This window comes from Magnolia sinica, chromosome 14 (genome assembly GCF_029962835.1).
Source record: "Magnolia sinica isolate HGM2019 chromosome 14, MsV1, whole genome shotgun sequence".
Taxonomy (NCBI): domain Eukaryota; kingdom Viridiplantae; phylum Streptophyta; class Magnoliopsida; order Magnoliales; family Magnoliaceae; genus Magnolia; species Magnolia sinica.
This window is the reverse complement of record NC_080586.1, coordinates 70,487,673-70,504,913: the sequence shown is the minus strand read 5'-3', so window position 1 is coordinate 70,504,913 and position 17,241 is coordinate 70,487,673. Positions and strand designations below refer to the sequence as shown.

Here is a 17,241-nt window from a genome sequence, read left to right as displayed (position 1 = left end):
TAACATAGTAAGTGAAATACCTCAAAGTTGATATACTGGGTCACCAAATACTAATAACTTGGCATGATAAATACATTGTATTTGTCACTAGTATCCAACATATAGCAAAGAAACTTCACTATCCTTCATCCAATAGATTTCAAATCTCTTCAAGGTAGCCTGTAACCAATGACTTTGATCTAATAAATGGGTTTGTCTTGTAATGAACTCTATGAAAAGGATTATCACAGCATTAAACTAAACAGGAATTTTCTTGCTAGTCTGTCATTGAGGTGTGACAATAGTTATGCTTTACCGAGGTTTTGCATGACAAACAGAAGAGAAAAATAAAGACTACTACTTCCTTACCAGATTATTAAAATACCACTTATTGTAGAAATTACCTTCCCAATAGGGTAAGATATTGGATAGCAAACTATCATCAAAATACGCACAAGCCATACAAAATTTGCACCCACAGCAAGTCCATATCTTGTACATATAGCTTGTGGAAGAACCTGAGACAACAGGGTAAGAAAGAAATTATTATTTCTATAGTTAAAGTAAAATGACACTCCAAACTTCTAAGCTGAAGCATGTTTATTTTGGAAACACAACTTACCTCTCCAAAAGCTAGAACAAATGTCACAGACAATAAAACAGCAACAAATGGATGGAAAATCTTATCCAAACATATAGGAAGGGCCTGCAGGTAGCAAGTAAACAAAAACAAGTCACAATCAAGAAGAAGATTATGAATCTATGATGGGAGTTTTTTTTTTTTTTTCGAAAGTATCTATGATGGGAGATAAGACTGGAAAAAATGGAAACCAATTAAGGTAACAGTGGAACTGGATTAAAAGAAATGACAACATATATTCAGAAAACAACTTCAGTACACTTTAAGATAAGATGTGCCTTTTATTTACAAAGGCTGGCACCAATGAACCAGATCACAAAGAAACCATTCAGGTGTCTAGAACATGAACAAAATCATAAGCCCCTACAAAAACTGAAAAGAAAACAACCCGGTGAATCAAGATTTTTAACCCTCCATTCTAGGGGATTTTTGGATGTCCATGGCATGACCCATCCCACTTAAGATCCTCACCGGGTCAAGTCAAGCTGGCAAATCCTGAGTTGACCAAGGAAGTCCTGCTTTTTAGTACTCCATTCTAGGAGAGTTTGGGACTACCATGGTGAGACCCTTCCCCATATTTTGGGTTAGAATGCTGACCAGTCTACTCGACGCACTTTCCAACTTGTTTTTTTTTTTTAAAGAGAGAGAGAGAGAGAGAGAGAGAGAGAGAGAGAGAGAGAGTAGAAAATTTTATTAAGAAACCACCCCAACAAGGGAGCGCAAAGAATTACAAGCCAGCTAAGCCAAAAAATTTACAGGCAACCACAGAATTTAAGCTGGACACCCACCTCACAATATCAACCTTAATTCTCCTAACAACCTCACTAACCGAACCACAACGGTTGCGGAAGAACTGATTGTTTCTTTTCCCCCAAATGGCCCAAAACACTGCCATAAGAACTAGACACTACAAAAACTTCCCAACTTTGCCAACATTGCCACCATGCCAAGCCCCAAGGAAACCTTCAATGAAAACTAGCATCACCCATGCATGCCACGCCATTTCGAACAGACCTAAGAAGGTAGACCAAACCTTCCCCCGCAAACTTGCAATGGATAAATAAATAGATGATCAATTGACTTGGCATCTTTCATACACAGGGAGTGTTATGTGTCCTTGATTTGAGCATGTGTGGACCACATGTGGAGTCCACATGTGCCACGTGTGGTGATGAGTGGTCTTGATAGTCTTTTCAAGATCTATGATTCTATATTGTATTTAGACAATGTCCACATTCATTGTACATTGTACCTGGACAATGACCACATTTTCACATCTGCATTTATACCCCGTTGATACAGTAGAAAAATAACAAGCATTTTCTTCCCTTTGCCTCTTTCATCCTTTTTTTTTTTTTTTCCTACACGGTCTCGTAGCAAAGTTGATCCAATACCTTTCTCTTTTCTCTCTTCTTCCTCTCTCTCATTTTCTTTTGATCTTTCTCTTTTTGTCAAGGAGAAACCCTAAAGTGTTTAGGTTGATCTAACCTAGCCATGTTTTCTCGTTGTAAGACCACTTGGTGAGTAGTGTAATGATGTTCAACAAAGGTGTATAAGGCCCACTTTTATGCTCTATGTGATGGGTCAAAGAAGATCATCTCTCATTTACAGTTGGATCTATGATCAGATTTAAAGATTGAGGTCAGATTTGAAGACCGAAGTTGTGTGTGAAGATTATTGATGATTTAGATCAAGGAAAACGGTGTATGAATGGAAGCCAAGAAGGGCAGGTAATGATTTAGTTAATTACGTTCTACATGTGTGACATTCAACTTAGATGAATCATTTTCCCTAGTGTGAATTTGAAGTTCTTCTCCCTGTCAAGATGGATACTAAAAATGAATCAATGAATAATATTATGTCTACACCTGAGTCGATGCATTTCTAACTAAATCGTACAAGTTATTTACAGTGAGCCACATTTGTAGAGGTGGTTTGGACAAGGAAACGAAAAAGTAAATATCTGACTTCCCTGAAGCCTAATCAAATTGCGACAAATTATGATGATTAGATAGCCAAAGATGCCCAAATTAGGGCATTGTTGTGGAACAATATGGAGCCACATATTAGTGTGAATGTCATCTTCTTCGAGACCACCAAAGAAGTCTGGTATAACTTAATGAAGATGTATTTGGGCGAGAGAAGAATCTCATGTGTATCTAGAAACTCCTATAAAGTATATTTTCATTCCAACAGATAGATAAGAGTGTGGGGGAGTACTATTCAGCCCTTCGGGGCATGTGGGAAGAATTGAACGTGTATCAACTAATGTTAACTGATATTGAGACTATGCGAAGGTAGAGGGACGAGTTTCGTGTAGCAAAATTCCTCCCGGGCCTTCTTCCCGAGTTCGAGCGAGTGAGATCTTAGATTCTTGGAGGAAGTGAGATCCCATCTGTTACAAAAGGATTTGCCAGAGTTCAGCGTATAGCCAATATGATTACCATGGCTCCTCATATGATCAGTCTGCATTTATCTCTGCATCTAACAGAGGCAGCCGAGGTCGTGGTGGTCGATTTGGAGGTAGAAACCCACAAGGAGGTCATAGTGGAGGCAAAATACTTGGGGTGGTCGTCGGACAGATTTTGGAGGTAGTCATGGTCGGAGCCGTGGTTGTGGCCTCAACAATCACACAGTTGATACTTGTTGGACATAGTGAGAAAGCCATCTTGGGCTAATCAGGTCTACTCATTGGAGGATGGTTCTGACACCCATGCTGAGCCGAGTACTTCAGGTGATATAGTTATGATGTCCAAGGAAGAATATGCCAAGCTTTTGAAAGATCACTCCACCCATGCCTCTTCCTCTACAGCTACTTGTGCCCAATCAAGTGCAACATGTTTCACTTCCTCTAAGAGTTTCCCTCGGACTATTGACTCCGGTGCTTCTGATCACAAGACTGGTAAACATAGTATGTTGTCTCAGCTAGTTCAGTCTTCATCCATCTCCTCTGCAACCCTGCTAATGGTACATCTACTGGTGTATCTAGGGTTGGTACTATCTGTCCTACCTCAGATCTCTCATTATCCTCGGTTTTATATATTTCTAAATTTCATTTTAGTTTGTTATCTGTCAGAAAACTAAACAAAACTCTAACTTGTTCTGTCAAATTCTATCCTTCTTATTATGTGTTCCAGAATCTAAGGATGGGGAAGATGATTGGTGGAGGACAAATTAAATGGGCTCTACTATCCCAATTGTTGAATAAAGGGAACTAGAGTAGCTTTGCAGGCCAACATTTCTCCTCATCAGTGGCATTCCAGGCTTGGTCACCCAGCCTTGAATAGTTTAAAGAGTCATGTCCCATCTTTGTGTCATGCGTCTAGGTTAGAGTGTGAAGCTTGTCAGTTGAGCAAGCATCATGGAGTGTCATTTCTTTCTCGTGAAGCTAAAGTCAGTGATAAACCCTTTTACTTGGTACATTTTGATCTTTAGGGTCCAGTTCATGTTTCCAGTTTGTTTGCTTTAAATATTTTATTATCTTTGTAGATGATTGCTCTAAAATGACATAGTTATACTTGCTGAAAGGTCGTTTTGAGGTACTTACATGTTTTAAATAATTTCATATGCAAATACAAACTCAATTATATGCTAAAATGTGTATTCTGAAATCTGACAATGCTAGGGAATATACATTGAACCTCTTTCATTCATATCTTTCCTCCCATGATAGTGCGCACACACACCTCAACATTATAGAGTTGCAAAGCATAAGAATCCTCACTTATTTGAGGTTGCTAGAGCCTTGTTGCTAAACATGAATGTTTCGAAAGATTTTTGGTGTAATGCAGTTTTGATTGCATGTTATTTAATAAACATGATGCCTTCATCAGTCTTAGGTGGGAAATCTCATTTTCTATCTTATATTCTTTTCTATTCCTCCTAAAGTTTTAGGGGTGCGCTACGCATATCAGTTTGACCATTTTTTCTAATAAATTCAAACGCAAAGCTGTAAAATCTGTTTTTCTAGGTTATCCTTGTACTCGGTGAGGTTACAAGTGTTACAATCCAATCACTCGTAGATGGTATGTGTCAGCCAATGTTACATTTTTCAAGAGTACTCGATATTTTTATGAGGGACGAACATCTTTGCAGCTTGAAGAAGTCTTTATCACTCTTCCTTTGGTGCCACACAACTTCATATGTTAAGCAAATTCTTGTGCAATGTTCGAATCCTCCATTGCAGGTCTACTCCCGACGTTCCAAGAAAGGTGATGGAGAGCATTACCAACATGTCCTCTATCAATCAGGCCACTCCATTTAAAGATCTCTCTTGAGACTTCACCAATACTACCCAACGAGGAAAATCTGCCCATTGCTATCCATAAGGATATATGCTCTTGTACCAACCATCCAATCTTTAATTTTGTTTCTTTTAATGGCTTATCTCCCTCTTTTCGACAATTTTCTTTGTTTTTGGCCTCCGTGTCTATTCCTCGTTCTTTTCAAGAGGCTCTTCACAGGGATGGGTGAAAGCGTGCTATGGAGGAAGAAATGGTTGCTCTTCGTCAAAATCAAACAATGTTAGCTGAGTTACTTGCAAGGAAATGTGCAGTACGGTATAGATAGTGATATACCGCAAGTACAATCCTGATAGTTTGGTGGATCGTTTAAAGGCTCAACTTATTACAAAGGGATACACATCCCGTTCGTGTGGTGATCTCAGTTGCCATCAATTTAGACTGGCATTTGCACCAACTTAATGTGAAGAACACATTTCTTCTTGGCGATCTGCTTGAAGAGGTGTATATAGAGCAACCGCTTGGCTTTGTTGCTCGAGGCGGGGGGTGTTGAAAGTTTGTCATTTGAAAAAGTCCAATTTATGGGTTAAAACAATCCCCTCGTGCGTGGTTCGACAAATTTAGTAAGGCAGTACTTTAGTTTTGGATGAAACGTAGTCAGCAGACCAATCTGTTTTTGTTTGTTGAAGCATGACTGGCACTATCGTCTTAGTTGTATAACTGAACGATATCATTATTATTGGTGATGATAGTACAAGTATCTTTGAGTTAAAGAAGTTCTTGCAAAAACACTATTGTACAGAGGATTTAGGCTCTCTTTGATACTTTCTGGGTATTAAGGTAGTAAGGTCGAAGATGGGAATCAACTTGTCATAAAGGAAGTATGTGATGGATTTGTTAGAAGAGAGGTATGCTAAGGGCTAAGCTAGTTGAAACGCCCATGGATGCTAGTGTGAAGCTAAGCATGAATGAAGGAGAGTTTGACGATTCATGGAGATATTGTCAGCTTGTTGGAAAATTAATCTATTTAATGATTACACGATCGAATATCTCTTATCCAGTTAGTGTAGTGAGTCAGTTTATACAAGCTCTACTCCGATACTTAAAGGGAGCCCCTGGTCATGGAATTCTTTACAAATGGAATGGACATCTTTTAATAGAAGAATATTCCGATGCAAACTAGGCCGGTTCACCTTCTGACAGGCGTTCGACCACTAGTTATTGTACGTTTGTGGGTGGCAACTTGATTATGTGGAAGAACAAGAAGCAAAATATTGTTGCTCAATCAAGCACAAAAGCAAAGTACAGGGTTATGGCTTATGGAACATACAAACTCATTTGGTCAAAAACATTAATGTGTGAGCTCGGGTTCGTGGTAGATATAACGATGAGGTTGTACCGGGATAACCAGGCTACATCTCATATTAGCAACGATCTAGTTTATCACAAGAGAACCAAACACATTGAAGTCAACTGTCACTTCATTTGGTAAAATGTGGCTAACAAGGAAATATGCAGTCCTTTGTCAAATCCCAAGAACAAGTGGCAAACATGTTTACGAAGAATCTCGGTCATGAAAATCTAGATCGGTTCTTTATCAAGTTGGACATTCGTGATATATATGCTCTAGCTTGAGGGAGAGGGTTATGTGTCCTTAACTTGAGCACGTGTGGACCATATGTGGTGATGAGTGATCTTGATAGTCTTTCCAAGATTTATGATTGCACATTGTATTTGGACAATGCCCCACATTTGTTGTACACTGTACTTGAACAATGTCCACATTCATTATACATTGTATCTAGACAATGTCCACATTTTCTCATTTATATTAATACTCCATTGATGCAGTTAAAAAAACCAACATTTTCTTCCCTATCTCTTCATCCCTTCCTTTTTCTATAAGGAGCAAACATTGGTAAGCGTCATGGACCTTTTCTAAAGATTATCGAATGTTAGCACCTTTTTCTTTACCCACTAACCAAAGTGAAAGCCACGGCCTTTGGAGGCGCTCCATAAAACCAACAGACCGAAGTAGAATAAGCATCCCCAAGAGGCTGAGGATTGCGGATTATATCATGGAAAGACTTCACTGAGAATTTCCCCGAGCTACCATGATTCCACATCAATGAAATCCAACTCATTAGAAGAGGGATGGAAGAGATTTAGGTGACACAAGAGCGAAGCATAATCCGTTGTTTCTTCCTCCAAAACGTCCCTTTGACAAGGCGGACACCAAACTGTTGTTCCCCCCAACATGGAAGCGTAACAAGCCACTATAATTCCTTTTTTCTAGGGACAAGATGGAGAGCCCAGGAAAGATTTTGGAGCATAGAATCACCACACCATCAATCTTCCCAAAAATGAATAACGTTCCCTTCTCCCAAAGAGAAATAAACTCCCCCTTTAAACCTAGCCAAAACCGAAGAGATTGCCCTCTAACAACACAACAACCGATAATGCAAGGAGTCTCTAGTCCACCTACCTCCTTGCACACGATATTTGTCAGCAATCAGAACTCTCCACATCCTTCCTTCCTCCTTCGCAAATCTCCACAACCATTTCCCCAAAAGGGCCACATTCATTGAATCTAGATCTCTAATAACAACTTAATGGTCTAGTAACCTCTTCCCACCTAAGAAGGTGAAATTTGTTGTTATTGTTTGCTCCACTCCAAAGGAAATCCCTTCGAAGCTTATCCATTCTTTCAAAAATCACCTTAGGACACTGAAAGAGAGACATGAAATGAATGGGAAGGTTTGAGAGAGTTGCCTAAACGAGTGCAATTCTTCCCCCCCAAAGAGAGGTGATGACCTTTCCAACGAGAAAACTTCTTTTCCATTCTTTCTAGGAACTAGTCCCAAAGATGCTTGGGCAACTTACCAAAGCAAAGAGGAAGGCTGAGGTAAGATGATGGGAAGGACCTGGCCTTGCAACCAAACGCTATTACAAACCTTTCCACTTCCGGCTTAGCCATATTGATTCCTAACATCTCACTTTCATAGAGGTTGATCTTCGAACCCGAAACTAAATTTTAAAATCTTCCCTGTGTTTTCCACCAACTCCTTATCTGCCTCTCATAATAAGATAGTGTCATTGACAAATTGCAAATGGGAGATATGGATAAGCGCACTAACCAACTGAAAGCCACGAGTAAGCCCCACCTCCCTACCCCTTTCTAGCATACAACTGAGATCCTTGGCAACTAACAAGAACAAGAAAGGGGAGAAGGGATCTCCTTGCCTTAGACCTCACGAGGCCTTAAAGAAACCTTTTGGGGACCCATTAACCATAATAGAGAAGGACACCGACTGAACACATTCCCACATCTAACCCTTCCACTTCTTCCCAAAATACATTCTACCCATCATGTTCTAAAAAATCCCAATTGATACAATCATCGGCTTTTTCCAAATCGAGCTTACAAACAACTCCGTTCTTCCCTTCCTGATGTCTGAAGTCAATGTATTGATGGGCCATAAGCGCTCTATCTAGAATCTGCCTACCTTCAACAAAAGCTCCTTGATTTTCAGATATTATCGTTGAGAGAACCTCTCTTTTTAAGTGGAAATTTTCCTTAAATCTTGTAGGGATTGCCAAGCAAACCGATAGGCTGAAGTCTATCTTCTTTTGAAATTGGCTTTTCAAGGTTCACAATGTCCACTTTCAGAATCTGAGAGAACTCCAAATTATCCAGCCCAGGTCGCCTCCAAACATAACTTGAGACTAACCCCGTAAACAATTGCATTATTGCATCACAAACTTGGTATTTTTTTTCCGCCACCGTTCACTATCCATGATAAGACTTGAGAATTGAGATCTTATTAGTTCTCATTTAGCACTCACCATATTGTAAAAAAATTGAGTGCTTTAATCGCTTTCCTTCAGCCAAACTGTCCTCGACCTTTGGCGCCACTTAATTTCTTATTCTTTGAGATGATTTGAGTACAACAACAACAACAACTTTTCTCTAAAACACATTTCCTCCTCCATTCGCGGACCCCCCCACCCCCCCCCCCCCCCCCTGATGCTTAAAGACTGAAATATCATTTAAAATGTTGTCGATCTTAGCCTTTGCAATTGCCCATGACCTCCCATTTTCAAGCCGAAATCTTCCCATATGAAACTTCAACTTTTGAGTTCTGACCAAGCACAAAACCTGCATAACCTCGAACCTGATAGGAATCCCACCACTGTTGCACCAGGTCTTTTTTTAAGCTAGCCACTTCCAACCACAGGAATGCAATCTAAAGGGTCTTGGGCTCTATTTTTTTCTAGAAGACAACTTTTATGCACCTTGGAATATTTTTCAATCCAATCAGCTGACAACAAGAACTTATCAATACAGGAAAAGATGGTCTGCTGTTGCCCATTAGACCAGGTAAACTTAGCACTACCTAACGGAAGATCAACCAATTTGTCCAAGCAGAGAAATCCCTTATACTTTTAGTTACCCTACCTCCATTCGACTTCTTGTAAGAAAACAAAGTCACATTGAAGTCACTGCCAATACACCACGGGAAAGGCCATTTAGTTCTGAGTTTAATTCCTCCTAGAGAAAAACATGCCTCTTCAGTGGACAAGACTGTAGATAGCCATGAAAACACATCTAAAACCATAAGCAACTTCTCTCAGGATGACAAAGATGGAGTAAGATCGGCATCGACACTCCTCTAGAACCTAAATCCCTCCCTTCCAAGCCGCTGACATGTTGGCAGGCTAGCATTCGGTCTTCCATCTTCCTCAACCACCCTAGTTCTCCCTCCACCATCCTGCCCAACTGCTTGACAACCCTACATCGTCTTCTCCCTTGCCTTAATTACTCCTAGCAACGTTGGCCTCGAGCTCAGCCAGGGAGCCACTACCCCCTCCCCTCCATCTAGTCATTAGCACGTCAACAGGCTAGCATCTGGTGCTCCGTCTTCCCTGACCACCTTAGTTTTACTCCACCTGAGCTTTCACCCAACCCCCCACCCTTCTCTCTCCACCCTAATGAGAAGCCGCCTTTCTCTAACTGCAATCAAAATAGTCGAAGTGTCCTTCTCCTCTCTTCCGGATGCATATCAAAACAGCACTGACTTCCTCCCGCTTTTCCTTCTCAGCATCAATGGTGATCACTTCTCCCAAGAAGGACCCTAAGGCCAGATAAGTATCCTTGAACCCTCTCTCCATTGGAACCTATTAAACGGCTACCTGGTTCTAATCTTGAGTGCCTTATGAGAAGCTACAATGAGAAAAAGAAGAATGGAGGAGGAGAAAGATGGAAGAGAGAAACAATGAGAGAGAGAGAAAGAGGAGAGAGATAACAAGAACATGAGATGCTTAGGGTGTATTGAAACCCTAGCCCTCTACTCTTATTTATAATAGTAAAAACACGAATGGGCCCTATGGGCCTTATTACATGGACTTGTGAATGGGTCATATGAGCCTTACTCAACTATCAAACTTTCAACACTTCCCCCTCAAACTGGAGCATCCCAATGAGGCCCAGCTTGGAACAATGGCTAACATAATCAAACATAAGAAAGAAAGAAATTCTTCTCTAACAGAACCCACCAGAGGAAAAAACCAAATGTTGTGGAGCCGAAGATGGAGAACTCCTCCCACTTATTGATTGATACCACTAGACCATCATTAAAAAGGACTCCCACCATCACCATTCTCTCTAAGTTTGCTTCCAGCATTACAAAGATCCATACGTCATTTTCCTTAAGAGGCTTCATTACATAATCCCCCTTACTCGGCTCACAGCAAGCCTCTAGCCAGGTCGTGATTGCCTCTAGAGAGAGAGAAAGAGAAGAAGAAGAAGGCCTGGCCCACAGCAAGGCCGCAATCGCAGCAGTCCGAGAAGAAGAAGAAGAGGAGGAAGGAGGAGGAGGAGAAGAAAAGAAAGAAAGAAAAAGAAAAAAAAAAAAAAGGTCTGTTTTTTTTTTCCTTTTTTTTTTTTTTCTTTTTTTCCTATTTTCTTTAGGCCCGTAAACCGTAACGGCTGTTACGGTCACAGAACGGGGGAGTGCCTGTTTCGACCCCGTATCGCGTAACGGTGTCGGCCATTACCGTTACGTATCGGCCAATACAGCCGTATCGTAACGGATACGAGACACCCAACAGATTTCTTCTTTGTAGCAGAATTTCAAATTTTGGCCATACAGTAGGGCTGAAACTTCGGCGGAGCACCACCCGTAGCCCGGATCGACCCGAAACTTTGGGGTTTTGGAGCATACCCTTGGCCGACCAAAGCCAAGGAGATATTTTTTGGAATCCAGGCCCCCTCGCACGTGCGGCTAGGTACCTGTGCATGTGCGAACGCCCCAGGCCCGCTGTCCACACACGGGGCCGTCTTTTAGATCAGGTTTCATCCTCTTTTATCCCCTCATATCTGTTTTTCATGAACCCTAGCCCTAGATTATGTTTTCCCTAATTTGTTTGCACCTTTTTTCCACCTTAGGGTTCCTTGGATTGAAATTGGTGAATCCCTTGGGTTGGGGACTAACTTTTGTGCATGTGTGGTTGATTATTACTTATCATTGAGCATCGTTTGGTTCATAATTTTACTGATCCGGTCCTGGCCCGTGTAGGCTTGGACCCATGCCGATTCCCCTTGTTGAATATTTGAGCTTTTCTGTGGGATGTGAAATTTTCTGTGATTGTTTCTGAACTTAGTATAATCTAACGCCTGAAATCTTGCATAACATGCTTATTTTCCACGTCCTGCATCAAATTTGGTATCAAGGCCTAGGGTTCTTATAGGGGAATACATCACATATTTAGGGTTTGGTTTGTTTGAGTCCTTCATGCATCCAGTTGATGACATATACCTACTAGAAGACCATAGTCCCTAATAAATATTGCTGAATTTTAGTAACGGTGTGTAGTCTTCTTCATATAGAGTCTCATAGGATCATTTAGTTCTCTTAAACGCATATAGTCGCCGTAGCAGATCCTTAGGTTGAGTTAGTCTGTGTATGCCCACACGCGGTTTTGGTCAACACCCCACACTAAATATGAAGCAACTGCAAGAAGCAGTGGCCAAGTTAACTCAACAGGTTGAGTCCTTGAATAAGCACTTGGAACAACGCATAGATAAACGACTTAACCAAATAGAGGCCTCCTTCGGGGCAAACCCCACCACTGAAGAAGATGCCCAAACTCAAGCAGTTGGTCAAGAGGTTAGGCCAAGGAATGGAGGCGGCCAAGGAGCTGGTTATGGGCGCACACCTATGCACCCACCCCATGAGGGACATCATGAACAATATGACCCAGATGCGCAACTCCTAAAAGGGGTTAGAGTAGACGCCCCTACATTTGATGGTCACTTGGACCCTAAAGCTTTCCTAAATTGGTTGGCAGATATGGACCACTACTTTGAGTGGTATGACATGTCTGATAGTCGACGAGTCCGATTCGTCAAGATGAAGCTTGTGGGCCAAGCAAAGAGGTTTTGGGCGACAGTTGAGCGAAAGAAAAAAAAGAGCGAGGGAACTCCCAATAGTCCATTGGGGAGAAATGAAAGAAACGCTTAAAGAGAAGTACCTCCCTTTCTCTTATCGTCTGCGGTTGATTGAGGAGTGGCGGTCTCTTCGACAGGGTTTCATGAGTGTTGCTGACTATATTGAGAAATTCGAAGAGTACTTGACCCGTTGTGAGGTTGATGAGGACCCCGTACTCACCTTTGCTAGTTTTAAAACGGGCCTCCGTCCTGACATTAGGAGAGAATTGTTCACCAAAGACATACACTATCGAACAATTGTATTAAGTAGTGTTGGACGTCGAGCAATATCTCAAAGCGTCTGTGGGAAGGCAGTTTGATTTTTGAGATTCTAGTGCTAAGGCCAATCCCTCTGAGGCTAAACATAACACTGGATATCAAAACAAACCTCCCAACAATTTGCAGCCTAGGTCCAAGGATGATAAGGGTAAAGAAATTATCGGGTCTAGTTCACGGAGAAGTGGAGCCACTAGGTGTTTTAGATGTCAGGGGTTTGGTCATTTTGCTCACCAGTGCAGCACAAGAGAGGGCACCAAAGTATTCTTTATTGATGGGCAGGTAGAAGTAGTGCCCTAGGAGAGTGACAGTAAAGAAAAAGAATATAAGCCCATAGAGACCCCTAGTGATGAAGAAGAGGGAGTGCAAGAGTCTGCAACCCTCGCAATTGTGCGTTGCGCTTTGGCTCATGCCAAGAACACTGATGACTGGCGCCGCAACACGATCTTCTACACTTATGCAAAATGTGGAGAAAAGAGTTTTAAATTGATCGTAGATAGTGGTAGTTGTGCCAACGAGGCATCGACAAGCACTGCAAGCCATTTGGGCTTGAAGCTGGAAGCTCATCCTCAACCCTATAGAGTTTCCTAGGTTAACAAAACCTCCATTCCAGTATCACACCGTTGTCTTGTTCCTATTTAGTTTGGATCTTATAAAGACACATTTTGGTATGATGTTGTTCCTATTGATGTTGGCCATATTATTCTGGGCAGAACATGACTCTACGATAGGGATGTCACCATATTTGGTCGTTCAAATGTGTGTACATTCTGGTTTGAGGGCAAGAAGATCAAGCTAAACTCTCTGCCACCCAAGAGTATGACTGGAAAGGAGTCCACCACACAAAGTGGTGTGAGCGGCTCGAAAGAAGCAAAGGAATCGAAGTCCAAGTCCAAACCGCTCCATATTCTAAATGCCAAAGACTTTGAGCAAGAGACGGAGGCAGACGCAATGGTATACACCCTTGCGGCTAGGGAGAGTGTACCAGAGGCTAGCGTAGAGTTACCTACCGAAGCCATTCAGGTAGTACATGAGTTTCGTGATATCTTCTCTGATGATCTACCGAATGAGCTTCCCCCTATGAGGTATATACAACACGCCATCGATTTAATCCCTGGGGCGACTCCACCAAACCTCCTGCATTACAGAATAAACCCAAAGGAGCACGCTGAGTTGAAGAAGCAGATTGATGAGCTCCTAGAGAAGGGTTTCATTCAAGAGAGCATGAGCCCGTGTGCCATGCCCGCCCTTCTTACACCTAAGAAGGATGACACATGGATGATGTGTGTTGATAGTAGAGCCATCAACAAAAATCACGGTCAAGTATCAGTTCCCCATACCGCGTCTTGATGACAAGTTGGATATGATGGCCAATGCTACTATCTTCTCAAAAATTGACCTCAAAAGTAATTATCACCAAATCCGTGTACGCCCGGGTGATGAGTGAAAGACGGTCTTCAAGACGAAGGATGGGCCATACGAGTGGCTAGTTATGCCTTTTGGGTTAACTAATGCCCCAAGCACTTTCATGCGTGTGATGACGCAAGTGTTGAGGCCCTTCATGGGAAAGTTCCTGGTCATATATTTTGATGATATCTTGATTTATAGCATGACCAAGGAGCAACACCTCAACCACTGAGGCAGGTTTGTGGGATCCTTAGGGCCGAGAAGTTGTACGTCAACCTAAAGAAGTGCGCGTTTTTGTCCAGTAGCGTGATCTTCGTAGGTTTTATTGTGTCAACTGAGGGCGTATCGGCGGATCCCGAGAAGGTCAAGGTCATCATCAATTGGCCTGAACCCCGCAATATTCATGAGGTGCGCAGCTTTTACGACTTGGCCTTCTATAGGCGATTCATTCGAGGTTTCAGTTCCATTATGGCTCCCATCACAGATTGCATAAAGAAAGGAGAATTCCAATGGACAAAGGTAGCCTCGAAGGCCTTTCAGGAGATAAAGGTCAAGATGACCGAAGCTCCAGTCACGCGACTTCCGGATTTTTCAAAAGCTTTTGAAGTCGCATGTGACGCGTTAGGAGTCGGCATAGGAGTACTTAGTCAAGAAGGGCACCCTGTCGCCTTTTTCAGTGAGAAATTGAATGAGGCGAAACAAAGATATTCCACCTATGACAAGGAATTCTATGCGGTGCACCATTGACGTCACTACCTATTGCCACAAAAATTCGTCTTATTCTCAGATCATAAGGCCTTGAGATATCTAAACTCTCAGAAGAAATTAAACCCTAGGCATGCCAAATGGGTCCAATTTCTTCAAGAGTATACTTTTGTGCTTAAGCACAAGGCCAGTGTAGAGAATAAGCTTGCCGACACGTTGAGTCATCGAGTCGCATTACTCAACTCCATGAGTGTCGAAGTTACGAGCCTCGAGCGCATCAAGGAAGAATATTCTGAGTGTCTAGATTTTGGAGTTACGTACGTGTCGTTGTTAGAAAGTCCGTCAAGAGCTAGCAGTGAATACCTGATTTTAGACGGATACTTGTTTAGGAGTGACCATCTATGCATACCACGTACCTCTCTCCACGATTTTCTTGTCTGGGAGTTACATTCGGAAGGGATCGCGGGTCATTTCAGTCGAGACAAGACCATTGCCCTAGTTGAGGATAAGTTTCATTGGTCAAGCCTCAAGCGAGACGTGGCTAAAATTATAGGGCAATGTCATACTTGTCAACTGGCAAAACAAAAGAAACAAAATACAGGATTATATACACCTTTGCCAGTACCATTCATCCCTTGGCAGGACATCAGTATGGACTTCGTGCTTGGACTCCCCAAGCCTATTCGGAAACACGATTCCATATTTGTTGTCATGGACGGTTTCTCTAAAATGGTCCACTTCATTCCTTGTTCTAAGACCTTCGATGCATCTCATGTTGCCAAGCTGTTCTTTAGTGAGGTCGTCAAACTGCATGGGCTACCTAAAACCATAGTGTCTAACCGTGACATGCGATTCATGAGTTTCTTTTGGAAGACACTATGACACATGATGAATACTAGGCTCCGATTTTCTTCTGCCTACCACCCTCAGACCGATGGTCAAACTGAGGTAGTTAATAGGAGCCTACGGAGTTTGCTCAGATGTTTAGTGGGGGAACACACCAGGACATGGGACGCCGTACTACCCATAGCCGAATTTGCATTCAATAGTTCTGTCAATAGGTCCACAGGTCTAAGTCCTTTTGACGTTGTTACTGGTTATAAGCCTAGGAAGCCTACTGATCTTGTCCCTATGTCTGTCCCATAAGCCATCAGAGTCTGCAGAGTCTTTTGCGCATCACATCCATTCATTGCATCAAGAAATCAGGCAAAAGATTATTACTAGTAATGAACATTACAAATTTTCTGCAGACCAGCATAAACATTTCAAGGAATTCAATATAGGGGACTCTGTGATGGTCCGCATTAGGCCCGAGCGGTATCCTCAGGGAGCTGTTCGTAAATTGCACGCGCGTAGCGCTGAACCCTTCAAAATTATAAAACGAAACGGTCTCAATGCGTATGTGGTAGATCTTCCACCTTCCATGGGAATTAGTTCCACATTCAACATGGAAGATCTAGTTGCTTTTCGGGGGACCACTACTACTTTGTTCGGCTCTTCGCCCACCCATCCTGTTTCCCCAGACCAGTCCTTTGATACATGGCTTCTTCCCAACTTTTCTTCCCAGCTTCTACCTCCCTTACCTAACCTTCCCACGCCCAGAGAGGAAATAGAGGATATCCTGGACCATCAGATAGTTTCAACGTCGGACGGCGGGTTTCAGAAGTACCTGATTAGAATGGAAGTCACACCCAACTTTCGACAGCACGTTGCTCACTGAGGAGGAGCTTCAGAAACTTGATCCTGACATCTTAGAGCGGTTCGGGAGTTTTGTTTCACCAGTGGCGAAATTTTCACAACCGGGGAGAGTTGATGGGGACATCCCACGTGCACGCACATGCACGCCGCCCCCTATGGACGTATGCACGAAGACGAAGGGCCCCACCATCGATCTAGATGAATGACGATGTCCAAGGAGGGCCTACTAGCTAGAAGACAATTTTGGTTTGTCAAAGTGAGCCCGATAGTTAAGAAAAGCCCATTAGGGGATCTCATGATCGTGGCCCACTAGTCAGATTTAAATCATATTTTAGGTTTTACTTATTTATGTTATTTAGAATATCATGAACGCTTTAGATTTCTTTGATTGGTTTTTATTTTGGTTTACTTCATCGCCAAGTAATAGGTTGCGCACATGGCGCGAGTTCTGGGGTATAGGGTTTTTCTATAAATAGGCACCCCTTGTAGTTGTTTTGATTTCATTCAAGCTTAATAAAAATTCCTGCTTTATTTTTCTACTCTCTTCGTGAGTTGTGGGAGAATTCAAGTGGGTGCGAAGCCCTCCCTTTTCAAAGGACTAACTATCGTGGTGCAAAGCCACATCAATCCCGACTCACCCCCATCCTCCCTCATCTCTCTTTTCATCTTCCACCATCATTCGTACTTCAAATTCGTCTTTGGTTGCAGTAGATTTCTTCTTTGTAGAAGAATTCCAGATTTCGGCCCTGCAGGAGGGCTAAAACTTCAACAGAGCACCACGCACAGGCCATAGCCCGGATCGACCC

The 17,241-nt window shown here is 42.3% G+C and overlaps 1 protein-coding gene across 2 annotated transcripts in view; it reads right to left on the bottom strand.

Moving 5' to 3' along the window:
* LOC131226114 (DUF21 domain-containing protein At4g14240-like) overlaps nt 1-17,241 on the bottom strand; it is a 56,646-nt gene that overhangs the window by 23,231 nt on the left and 16,174 nt on the right. For both annotated transcript variants that reach the window (XM_058221811.1, XM_058221812.1), the window contains exons 3-4: nt 602-685; nt 384-497 (exon numbers count right to left, since the gene is read on the bottom strand). In XM_058221811.1, the coding sequence (XP_058077794.1) occupies nt 384-497; nt 602-685 (198 nt within the window). The remainder of the gene's footprint in view (nt 1-383; nt 498-601; nt 686-17,241) is intronic.